At 37.4% G+C, this 12,759-nt stretch overlaps 1 protein-coding gene across 1 annotated transcript in view; it reads right to left on the bottom strand.

Annotated features, from left to right (window-relative positions):
• NCKAP5L (NCK associated protein 5 like) overlaps positions 1–12,759 on the bottom strand; it is a 57,741-nt gene that overhangs the window by 19,620 nt on the left and 25,362 nt on the right. Inside the window, exons 5-6 of the mRNA XM_072654639.1 lie at positions 4,505–4,543; positions 3,313–3,432 (exon numbers count right to left, since the gene is read on the bottom strand). Coding sequence (XP_072510740.1) covers positions 3,313–3,432; positions 4,505–4,543 — 159 coding nt within the window. The remainder of the gene's footprint in view (positions 1–3,312; positions 3,433–4,504; positions 4,544–12,759) is intronic.

The following is a 12,759-nucleotide window of genomic DNA, read 5'->3' on the forward strand; positions in this document are numbered from 1 at the left end:
ATGGCATTTCCTCCAATGCGAATCTCCTTTATGTGTACTTGGCTCTGATTCAGTGGCTTTTCCTCTCTTTGTTCTCTTTAGTGCTATTTCAACGTCCCCAAGGGCAAAGCTAGGACATGGTATTAGTGGTAACTCCATTTGCCCTTCATGCTGAAAATGGGTTTCTGTCCATAATTGCTTTTTAAAAGATCATTCCCATTTTTCTTCTGTTTATTGTGCTCCTTTCATTTTAGTACTTAAATATCCTAGGGTTCTAGGGTTGATTATTGGTTCTAATTATTATCCATATTTTACAGTTGAGGAAACTGAGGCAGGCAGAGGTTAAGTTCCCAGAGTCACAGTGACACAAAATGTCTGAGGCAAGATTTGAACTCCAGGGCCCACCTCTTCACTGAACTACCTGCCGATGTCTATTATCCATTTTTAATTACTAGTTCAAATAGTTCAGGACTCAACTCTTTCAACTGTATGCCACATCCTTTTTTCATTCTAATTTCTCCTCATTGTTTATTAATTTTGATCTTTGCTATGACAAGTCAAACATAAGCTGCCTGTACCCAGACAGCTGATTCAAAGATGACTTCTACGTTGATAATTGGTTTTTTCCAGTCTGTTTAAAAAGACTCTTTCATTTTTTTGTGATGTTATTTGGTGTTGGCCAATCAATTCTTTTCTGAAAGAATGCCCATGACGTAAAGGCAGGAAGCTCCTATGCTGTCTCTAAGTGTTGGGTTTTATTCTTTTCCTGATTCATGATTTTCAAGATATTTATCACCATCCTCAGTTTTTCCTACTTTTGCATCAAAGTTGTGGAATATCAAAGTAATAATGAATTAATTTGATATCAGAGGGTTCTATATAGCTCTCTATAGAATTTCTCTAATTTTCATATTTCATATTATTTTCATTATTTGCAAACACTTATGAGTACAGCAATTCTGGATGATCAAATAACCCATGAAATAATGTTTCTTGTATGTTTCGACATAAGATAAAACCAATCTTTCCTAGTCCTTCCTCTGCTTCTCCTGGGCACCTGCAATTCCTCCATCTATTTGGCTACTGTTCCTTCTTCCGGTTTTGTTTTTATAGCAAAAATGTCAAGATTTATATCTCTGCCCTTCCCCGCTTTTTGACACTCTTAACATCATTATGGAAGGAAAAGGGATCCCACAAAGAACTAAGGACCGTTTTACATTTTTCTTTGTTTCATGGGTTGCTGTGGCCAAAGAAGTCAGTACCGTAATTGTGAGCTAACAAAGGAAAACATCCCCTTCCTGGCTTCCCTGCTGACTTTCTTGCTACTATGGCTCAGCTGCCCCCTCATTCTGGAATTTTCTTCAGATCCCATCAGCCTCTGTGGTGTTCTCACCCTGGAACATCCTTCTGCCATGCTGGCACCCTGTATCCTGTTGCCAAGTTCCTCCTGGGGAGCAGCCTAGGCTAGTCAAGATCACGGCTTTGCTTCTGATTTTTTAGACGTTGATACCATGATCCCACATGGGTCCTATCCTCTCTCTCCCCCCAGTTTTCTTTTTGTGTGTTGTTTTTTTCCAATAGGATATAAGTTCTTTCATGGCAGAAATTGCCTTTTGTTTTACTTGTATTTGTATCCTCAGTATGTATCACAGTGTCTAGTATAATTTAAGCATTTAATAAATGCTTATTGCCTAGCACTGCCTAAATGTGATCCTTGGGTCTGTCATCTAGCTCTATCTAAAGAGATATAAATTTTAAATGAGATACAGTGCCTCTCTTACTCTAGGCCTTGATTTCTGAAATAAGAGGGGATGGACTAGATTAGATCTAAGGTCCTTTCCAATTCTAACTAATCAAAAAAAAAAAAAAAAAGGAAGAACTTTCCTTTGATCCTGATTCATCCTAAAGCTATGCTCTCTTCCCCTTTATTGCTAAATTTCCAGAGCGTTCCCATGAACTGATACAAAGTGAAATAAGAACCACAAAAACAACATACACATGCCATTCGCAAATGTTCACTCCCCCAATTTCCTTTTCTAGTCTGACTGCTATAGCCAGCATTTCCACAATTACATCAAATGAAAGTGCTGACAATGGACATCCTTGCCTTACCCTTAATCTTACTGGAAAAGTCTCTATTTCTGCGTTACATACAATGCAGTTCATTGTTCTAGATATATCACTTACCAAATTAAGAAAAATCATATTATTCTTATACTCTTTAATACTCTTAACATAAAGGGATGCACTTTGCCAAAAGCCTTTTTGGCACCTGTTTATATGATCATGATCTTTACTGTTTTTGTTATTGATATAACCTATTATGTTTACAGTTTTCCTAATGCTGAACCAGTCTGCATTCCTGCTCAAAATCCAACTTGGTTTTACTGTTTAATCAACAATTTATGTAATACTGGACTTATTCTTTGAACTGCCTGGCCTTCAGTTTTGTTATTCTTTCCATTCACGCTGCTGTGATGACGGTATATGATGTTGTTTTCTGGTTCTACTTACTTTATAATGTTTCCTATAAATCTTCCCAAAGTTGCTCTGGATTCATTCTATTCATTGTTTCTGACAGAGTAATAATTTTCCATTACACTCCTCGTATCTTGTACCACTTAGCCATGACCAATCCCATGTGCCTCTGACTTGTTTCTTCTTCTTCTTTATTATTACTACAAAAAGTGCTGCTTTAAGTCTGTTGGTGCATTGTGCAGGTGTTTCTTTTTATCATTTACCTTTTCGGGATAGATAGCTAACAAATCTCGAGGTACAGATATTTCATTCACAAATTGGATCGGGGTTGGAACTATGCATAGCTTCACTAGTATCCTAGAATGCCTGTCTCTTCATAAAGGCTTATTCAGCTGAATCAAGCATTTGATGGGTTCCAAAGTTCTCTCCAATTCTCCCTGCCACATTAAGGGATCATGTTTCCTTTTCAGACACTGTGAAGAGGCCAGATCCCTGGCAGCAGCAGAGCCTCTTCTCGGAGCCTGAGGTAGCTGCTTTTCCAGGATCCAGGAGGGAATGAGCACTTCTTTCCTACTGATAAGAAGTCAAGCCTTTTTAGATGAGGGAAGATAAGGCCAGTGAGTTGAGGCTCTCCCAGGTAAGTCTTAGATCCTCTAATCTACTAGGGCTGCAGTGAGCTCTTCCAAACCTCAACTTTTTCCATATTCTTTGTTGTTTCATAGATCCTGGGAATAAGGATGTAGACAGTTTCTATCTCTGATGTTCATGGAAAAGGCAATCATTATGGGCATGTGGGTGGGCAGGAAGCCAGATTTTTGTTTTTTTTTAAAGGGAAGGAAAGACAGCCAACCTTACCTGTGGAAGAGAACCTGCTGAAAGCTGTAACTTCTGCTGAAAGAGAGCGCTCAATGTCTGGTTCTGCCGTTCCAAATCAAACACCCTCCTCTTCAATTTGATGCATTCTTCCCGTAAGTCCTTTGGTATCCAAGGGCAGACGTTAGAGTGGGAGGACAAAGGGGATAGGATTAGCATATAAGCACATTTTTTTCTTCTTTTGAACCTAAGAAGAGACTCCTGAATAAACCCACTGGCTGGTTCAGCCATGGATTACCTCTGAAAGGGACAAGGGCAGGTTGCCCTCTCTTACGTTTGCTCTCAGGTTGAAGGTATCCCCAGATTTCCATTATTTAAAAATTAATCTAAACTCTTTTAAAATCTATTTATATTTTCAGCAATAGTAACAGGGAGTAATAGGGAATAAGTATTAAGTTCCACAAAGTTTACTATACGTTGAAGGAAATTAAGTTCACTTCAGGAACTTTCTTCTCCCCTTGAAAAAGCTTCCCTTTCTTCTTTAAAGTTTTTGGATCCCAGGTTAGTGACCCATGGGCTCAAGCTCAGCAAAATTACAAAACTTTTCTACTTCTATGGGACAGATTCAGGATCCTAGCCATCTATAAGCTATAATCTATAAGTCATCTGTAATCACTAAGCTTTTTAAAAGTATTTTTCTATTTATTATCTTGCACACTCAGTATCAGCTTTGTCCTTAAGAGTCTCACCAATGACACTAGGGACCCCATGTTTAAATACAAGAAACAAGAGATCAGATGGGACTAAGCAGAGGGATACAGTCAAGATCTATGCAAAGGAATCTAGGGTTGCAAGATACTTAGAATTATCTACTATAGCTCTACTAAGGGCCAGAGAGCTAGAGTTCATACACCTAAGAATGAGAATGGATTGATTTAGGGGCCAGTGGAAAGGACATCTATTTCATATTCTTAAGAAGCTATCACAGTCCTATTTCATTTAGAGTGGAAGGAGTCATGGTGTCTGGTGTCTAGTGTGGTGAAATCACACAGGTAAGTCAGGAAGATTCTGTGACACTAAGTTTCCCAGGAGCTCCGGGCTGGAGGCAGATAAGTCCAGTTTAAGGGTGTCCAGCCTCTCCAAGCATCTTGTTCACAGGGCTCCATGGCTAAGGAAGTGATGTAGGGAAGAGGCAGAACCAGCCTCTAAGTCCAGGGCCAAGACTACCCCTTACCTTCTGATTCAGAAGAGCCTGTACCACATGGTTGGCAACCTAAGAAATGAAAAGATAGAAATGCCAAACATTATAAACTCATTTCATTTTTTAAAATAAATTTTTATTGATAATTTTTTTAACATCCCCTATATTTCCCACTGTATCTCTTCCCAACTCCCATCTCCTCCAACATCTTTGGCAAACCCCAACACACTGAAATGAAGCTATCTGCAGTTTCCACATCCATAGTGCTAAACCTCTGCTAAGAAATGGGGCATCATCTACTATCTCTTCGGGTCAAGCTTGGTCTTGACAATTTAACCATATTCAGATTTGTCTGTTTTGTTGTTCTTTCCATTTACATGATTACTATCACTGTGTCTAACAGGCAGCTGTAGATGTGAGTCTGGAAATCAGGAGGGAGACTGGGCCTAGAGAAGTAGATCAGAAAATCAGCAGAGAGACAATCATTCAATCGATGAAAGCTGATGAGATAACGAAGTGAAACAGTATGGGGGAAGAAAAGAGGGCTTAGGACAGAGCCCTAGGGAACACCCGCCTCTAGTGGGCGTGACTTGGATGAACAGTGTCACCATTATTATTTGATATAGTTCTAAACAAATACTGGTATATAAGAAAAAGAAAGTGGAATAAGCCGAAGAGGAAACTAACATTCAGGTTTACAGATGACATGACGGTTTACTTAGACAACTAAAAATGAACAGAAATGATTAATAAGTTTAGTAAAGTAGCAGGACATAAAATAAACTCAAAAACATATTTTCTGTATATTAACAACAAACTCCAGCAAGAAGAGAATACTAACTTTTTGTGTCTGGGCAGTGAAATAAAAATCACAACGCTTCCTAAATTAATTTACAGATTCACCGTCATACCAGGTATTAAACTATTAAAGGATTACTTTACAGAACTAGAAAAAAAATTCATCTGGAGGTTAAATAACTGGGAAAGCAATGGAAGAGGAGGGGCTAGCAGTATGAGATCTCAAACTATACTATAAAACAATAGTCATCAAAACCATTTGGTATTAATTTTTTAAAGTTGCAATGGAATAATTATATAGACAAAGCAAATGAACAAAGCAGTAAAGTGTTCGGCAAATCTAAGGACTAATGGGGTAAGAACTATTTGATAAAAAAATGATAGAACTGGAAGATGAACTGAATAGATTTAGACTAACCAGCTCATACCATAGTCCACAATAAATGCCAGAGGAACAGAACACCAAGACATAAAAGGTCATACTGTAAACAAAATCAAAGGAACAGGAAAATAGACACCTTTTTTTACAACTACACAAGAGGGACGAGTTCTTGACAAAATGAGAAATAAAGTGGACAATTCTGAGCACACAAAATGGAAGTTGTTGCACAAACAAAACCAATTCAGTTAGAAACCGAAGGAAAACAGTGAACTAAGAAAAGAATCTTGTAGAAAATTTCTGTGATAAGACCCAAAAGCCATGACATTTAATATACACAAATACACAAACATGACAAGATGTGTTTTCAGGTCTGTTTGCTCCTGGTGTCTCTGGCCTGGGCCCTTCCTAGCCAGCCTGTCTATCCGCTAGATTTGGCTCCTCTCCCAGCTTCTGTTTAGTTTACCAGAGTTTGCCTTAGCTTCCCTGTGCCTCCCCCTGCCTCCAGAAGCTATATATTTCCCTGTACTAGAGTTCGCTTTCCTGGTGAACTCTTATTTTTCCAGTTTGGGGTCATATTTTCTTGTAGTTTTGGACTGGATGGAGTTGATTTCTGGTTCTTTTTGTTTTTTTATATCATTAGATTTCTGAGATCATGTTCTGATATTTTGGGGGGGTTCTAGGTAGAAGAGCTAGCCTTTAATATCACCTTTCCCACTGCCATCTTAAGTAGAAGTCCTCAGCATTGTTTTAATCTCCATTTTACAATTATTTGGAACATTCACACTTTCATATAATTAACAGTTACAATTCTTTTTGAGACTTATTCACATTCTTTGACCATTCTTTACACATTAGGGAGTTAAGTGTCACTTATTTTGGCTGTCTGATAACTTGGACTGATGTTAGACCCTGATCAGCAAGACTGATAGAAAGATCTTCCCTTTGGCAACTGCTTCACTTCTTTTTCTAATTGTGTTAACATTGTTCATGCCAAACATTCCTTCCTCCTGTCTGGTTCAGATCTCACCCCCTACCCATAGCTAGGAAAGGTACTGATCAGCTCTTTTTCACTTTTCTTATGACGCAATCTTTAATATTCAGGTCTTCATCCATTTTGAATTTACTATGGTCACTGCTGCCCAATGTTGGTATAAATTCATTTTCTGTCAGACTGCCTTCCGGTCTTCCGGGCCATTCTTGTTAAAAAGGAAGTTGTCTGTGAGGTAATTTTGTTTTGTTTTGTTTTGTTTTTTGATTCATCAAAACCATAAGTTACTGAGTTGAATTATTTCCTATTTTTCCTGGTCTGGTTGATCGACTCTTCTCTTTTTTACCAGTACCATATGATTGCTGCTTTTAAATAGTTTGAGTTCTGGAAGCATCATTACTCCTCCATTCCAAAATGTTTTTTGTTACTTGCCTTGGTATTCTAGATCTTTTATTCCTCTAAATAAATTCTGTTAACATTTAGTCTAGCTGGCTAGATTAGATGAGACGTAATACTTGTAAAGTGCTTAGCACAACGCTCAACACATATAGTTGTCACAAAATAAATGTTTCTCTACCCCACCCATAACATTTCCTTTCGGCAATCTGAATAGTATAACCATCTGTAAATTAATTTCAGTAGCGCAGTCATTTTTATTATACTAGCACTCAACCATGAGTAGTGAACATCCTTCCAATTATTTATGTTGTTTTTTAAGAAGCCTTTAGTAATTAAACAGGCATTGAGTTTGCTTTTATAGACTGATTCCCAAATACTTTGCACATTTCAGTAGTTTCTGTTTTTGTTACTCAGTTGTGACTGACTCTGTGGCCCCATTTAGGGCTTCCTTGGCAAAACGACTGGAGTGGTTTTTTCCTCCAGTTCATTTCACAGATGAGGAAATTGATTCAAACAGGGTTAAGCAACTTGCTTAGGACTTGGTCACAGAACTAGTGTGTGTCTGAGGCCGGATTTGAACTCAGGTATTTCTAACTCAAGGCCTGGTGCTCTACCCACTGTGCCACCTAGCTGCTAACGTTATTTAGAATGGGACTTTTCTTTCTATTATCAACTTCTGAATTTGGTTAACAGTATATAGAAATACTGTTGATGCTTGTGGCTTCTTTTGTAACCTCCAATTTTAATGAAGCTATTACCTCACTTATTTTATTTGCTAATTCCCTAGGACTTGTAAGTAACCATCATGTCACGAGTCAATAGGTATAATTTTTCTCCTCTCTGTCTCACTTTATACCTTTAATTTTCTTCTTGTCTTAATTTTATTATTTCTAGAATTATAGTAGAGTATTTATTAGAAAGGCTTCTGGTATTTCTTCACTGAATGTGAAAGTTATTAGTTTTGGGAAAAAATATTTTGTTACTTAAGAAATATTTTTATTGTTACCCTGTTCTACATTTCTCTTTACATCCTTTCCTTTATCTCCTCCCAAAGACTCATTCCTTACACCAAATAATTTATTTTTGAAGAGGAAAAAGAAGATAAAATCATCAAAACCAGTCAAACATTTAAAAAAAAAATCTACTGTTATATTCAGTGTTCCACATCTGTGGAACCTCAACTGTGCAAGAGAATCTGGGGAGGTGTTTTCTTATCTCTTCTTTGGGGCCAAACTTATTCTTTGATGAGAAGGGGAAGAGAAAAAGCATTTATTAAATGCTTATTATGTTATGCTAATCACTTTGCAAATATTATCTCCTTTGATCCTCACAACTACCCTGGGAGTTAGGTGCTATTATTACCCTCACTTTATAGTTCAGGAAACCTCAGTGTAGACTGAGGTTAAATGACTTTCCCAGCATCATACAGCTAAGAGATTTGAGCTCAGGCCCAGAGCTCTATCCACTGTACCATCTAGCTGCCTCTTTGTACTTTTTGCAACAATTAGTTTCCAACTGTTTTTTAGTTGCTCTCCCCATTTAACTTCCTGCGGTTATCCTGTCTCCCTCATTCGGCTTACTTCACTTCCATCGGTCCGTTCCAGTTTTTTCAGGCTTCTCTGTACTCACCATGTTCGCTGTTTTCATATTACACAGTAATATTCCATCTCATTCATGCCCCATAATTTGCTCAGCTAATCTGCAGTATGGTCAAATTGATGAATGTCCACTTTGTTTCCAGTTTCCGACTGACATGGAAAGTGTTGCTATGAATATTCTGGTATATATATGGAGCCCTTTACTTTGTTGATGACCTTTCGGGGGTGGATGTCTAGCAGTGGAGTATTTGAGTCAAAAGGTATGGACGTATTTTCTCATTTTATCTGCACAATTTCAAACTGTTTCCCAGAATGGTCATATGATCTCATACTGCCATCAAAAATTGCTCTGGTGTTTATTTTATTTATTTATTTTCCAACGATGATGATTTCCATTTTCTGTCATCGTTGCCCATTTGTTGGGTGTGAGATGAAATCTCAGGGTTGCTTTGATTTGCATTTGTCTCATTTTTAGTGACTTGGAGCATCTGTTCACATGGTTAATTGTTTACAATTGTTTTAAGAACTTTGTTCATACCCTTTGACCACTTCTGTTGGGAAATGGATTTTGGCAAACTCATTATTTGTTAGCTGACTGTATATCTTGGACAAAAAGCCCTCATCAGTGATAGGTCACACAAAGATTTTTCCTCAGTAAACTTCTTCCCTTCTTAAACCTAAGTGTATAATTTTATTTATAATAAAGCCTTTTCAATTTCACATAATCAAAATTATCTCTTTCATTTATTATAATTGCCTCTAACCCCTTGTTTGGTTAATTCTTGCCTTACTCATTGCAGTGAAAGGTAGACGATCATGGGGTGCGGGGAGGGGAGAGATGGGGAGAAAAATTGGAACTCAAAATTTTGTGGAAATCTAAAAATAAATAAATAAAACTATATATAAAAAAAAGGTAGATGATCTGCTTCCCTTCTATTTTTTAATGAAGTGGTTTATTATGTTGGTCTAAGCCTTATTTCTGCCAAACTGCTTTACAGTTTTCCCAGCAAATACGGAGTTTATGTTTACAGATTTGTCAAATACAGGGTAACTCAGTTTAATTATTTCCGATTCTTCCTTGTCTAGTATGTTCTATTAATCTACTTTTTTTTTAACCAGTACCAAGTGGTTTTGAGACTATTGCTTTATAATATAACTTGAGCTCTGTCTTAACACTGATTTAGGGAGGTCTGGAATAACAAAGTCCATACAGGAAAAATCTGCCACTTATGTTGTCAGGGGAAAATCCAATGGGCCCATGGTCTGGGGCCCTTAATTACAGCACTGATGTCCAGGAAGCCCTGCCAATCAGACGCATTGCTCTTAATTCAGCCCATCCTCTGTATATTCCCTAAATCAGAACAGAATTATGCATGGCTACCAAAATGATGCCTCGGGGAACAGCTCATGCTTCTTAGAAAAGAACTAGCATGGCTGGCAGCGCCTCCTCCTTCCCCCAACCAGGACCCAAAGCAGCATGAGAATGCAATAAAGTATTTTAAGAAAGCTTTATGGAGAGAAGATTCTCATGTAGTACAGGAATGGAGGGTGAGTCTATAGAGGTCCTGGATGGAATTATGTACTCAAGGTGGATGAAGTGGGGTGGGTTTTTATATGGTTCTTCTCTGAATCAATTAGAACCAGGAATTAAGGGAAGGAGCACCAGAGGAGCTTGCACCTGGGGTTTGGGTCAAGGGTTAGGACTAGGATTAACTCATATTCAAACTCTCTGCAGGCAGGAAAACAAATGCTGGGCTGTTCACTGAACAATTGGTCTTATTCTGACAGGGTGAAAAAAGTAGAGTTTTTAAAGCCTCTAGGGGAGGCTTCTTCCTCTTGCTGGTCAGAGAGGTTACTGTGTTCCTTACAAGTGCTATTCCCCTTTATTCCTTCCTTATTAAGTGATTTTCCTGGATACTGTCAACCTTTTGTTTCTGCAAATGAATTGTTATTTTAACTAAAGTATCCCTTTGGTAGTTCAATTGGTACAGCATTAAACCTGTAAACTAATTTTAGTAGTATAATTTTTATCAAATTAGTAGGGTTCATCCATTAGTACTGAATATTCTTCCAGTTACTTAAGTTGGTTGATTTCCTTCAGGGACGCAGATACTGAGTGTTTTGGGGCAAAATAACTCAAATATTTGATTCATTTTGTAGTTATTTTGGATGACACTTCCCTTTCTATTATTGTCTCCAGTGTTGCATTATCATACAGAAACGCAACTGATTTGTAAGAGTTTATTTTGTAGCCTGCACTCAGCTAAAGTTACTGTTTCAATGTCTTTTTCTGCTGACTCTAGGATTTTCATCAGTAAAAAGGGATGGTTTTGTTTCCTCGTCTTTCTTTATGCCTCTGATTGAATTATCTCATCTTACTTGCATTATCATCAAAGGACAACAAAAAGGGGGCACACTTGCTTCACTCTGTTTATCAGGAAAGTTCTGTTGCGTAATGCTTTTGGTTTTAGACGGATATTTCTTATCAAGTTAAAAAAGGACCATTCTATGCTGATATTGGGTTTTGTAGCATAAAAGAATGCTGTGCTTCATCAAAGGATTTTTCTGTATCTACTCAAATAATCGTATAGCTTGGGAGGTTTTTAATATTGTGAATTATATGGATTTCCTCATCCTTGTTATCTGTAATATGAATCAAACCAACCTGCTCATAATGATGCTGGGGTTTTTTTAATTGCTGCAGTCTTTTAAAATTGCTTTTGTAAAAAAAAAAACTGAATCAATACCTATCAGCGATATTGCTTTACAATCCTCTTTCTTTACTCCTTCCTGGTTTACAGAGAAAAGCTGTACTTGTTTCATCAGTATGGTAGACTGCTTTCTCAATTTCTGGGACTAACGTGTGTTTTATAGGTACGAATTATTTAAAGTCTGATAGAATTCTTCTGTAATTCCACATAGGACAAGGCTGGATTTTCTTCTACTTTTGCAGTTTCTTTGTAGCCAGTTGTTTCCTTTTCTGAGCTTGGGTTGAGTGTTCTATTTGGGGCTATTGTTTTTAAGATAATGAACTCAATTCTTTTAGCATCTAACTGTACAGCATATCCTGATAATTCCTTTTTTTTTTTGGTTAATGTGGTTTTAATCAGGGCGGCTCTAGATCTATTAAATTTGTTAGCTTTTTCAGACTCAGCTTTTCGTTTTATCAGTTTTACAGTCTGTTTTCAACACATCTATTTCTCTTCCAGGTTTCAATATTTCCTCTTTTGTTTACTTGCTGGTTTTCTAATTCTTTAAATTGCATATTTACCTAATTAATTCTCTTTTGCTATTTGTTAATGCATATTTTGGGGGGAAATCCTCTGAGAATTACATTAGCTGTCACCTTACACAAATTTTGGTATGCTGTCTTCCTCATTAACACTGTCTTAATTCTTTGATTCATTCAGAATTTGATTTAAATTTACTTCAGGTCTGCATCTTGTACTTGTACTGTCTCACATGATGGTCTGTAAAGAATATGCTTAGTTTGTTTTTTTACACTTAGACTCAATTTCTCTGTATACTAATACATGGTCTATAAAGAGACCATATGGTATTTGACTTTTACTGGACTGTTCAATCCATTCATGTGTAAAGTTATGAGAGAGAGGTTTGCGTTTGTCTTCATTTGTTTGGGTACTTTTAAGAAATCCTTTTGCTCTGTTAAAGAGATTCAAGTCCCATTCTGACACATACTGGCTACGTGACCCAGGACAAGTCGCAAACTCTCAGTGGTCTAGACAGCTATCTAAGACTGGAAGTTACAGAGAAAAGTGACAATCTGCATTGGCAGAGAGAATTTCCTCCTCTGGGAGTTCTTTGCCCCAATGAAACCAAAGGTCTAGTCTCTATTTTCACTTTGTCCTTAGAATTACCGGTTTTGATTAAATTGCTCTAACACAACCTAATTTCCACTCTTACCTCCCAGAACCCCCTGCTCCTGTTTGTCAACCCTCTCCCTAGTGTTTAGAGATTTATTCATTCTTTCTTTTATTCATCTGTTCCTTCATTTCTTCCCCTGGTTCCTCTTCTTTCAGCTAAATGGTTAGCTCACTATCTCCCCTCTAACTTTTCATGTTAGTTAGCTTTTTCTACATCTTTTTCTAAAAATCTCTGCTTT

This window comes from Notamacropus eugenii, chromosome 3 (assembly GCF_028372415.1).
Source record: "Notamacropus eugenii isolate mMacEug1 chromosome 3, mMacEug1.pri_v2, whole genome shotgun sequence".
NCBI lineage: Eukaryota > Metazoa > Chordata > Mammalia > Diprotodontia > Macropodidae > Notamacropus > Notamacropus eugenii.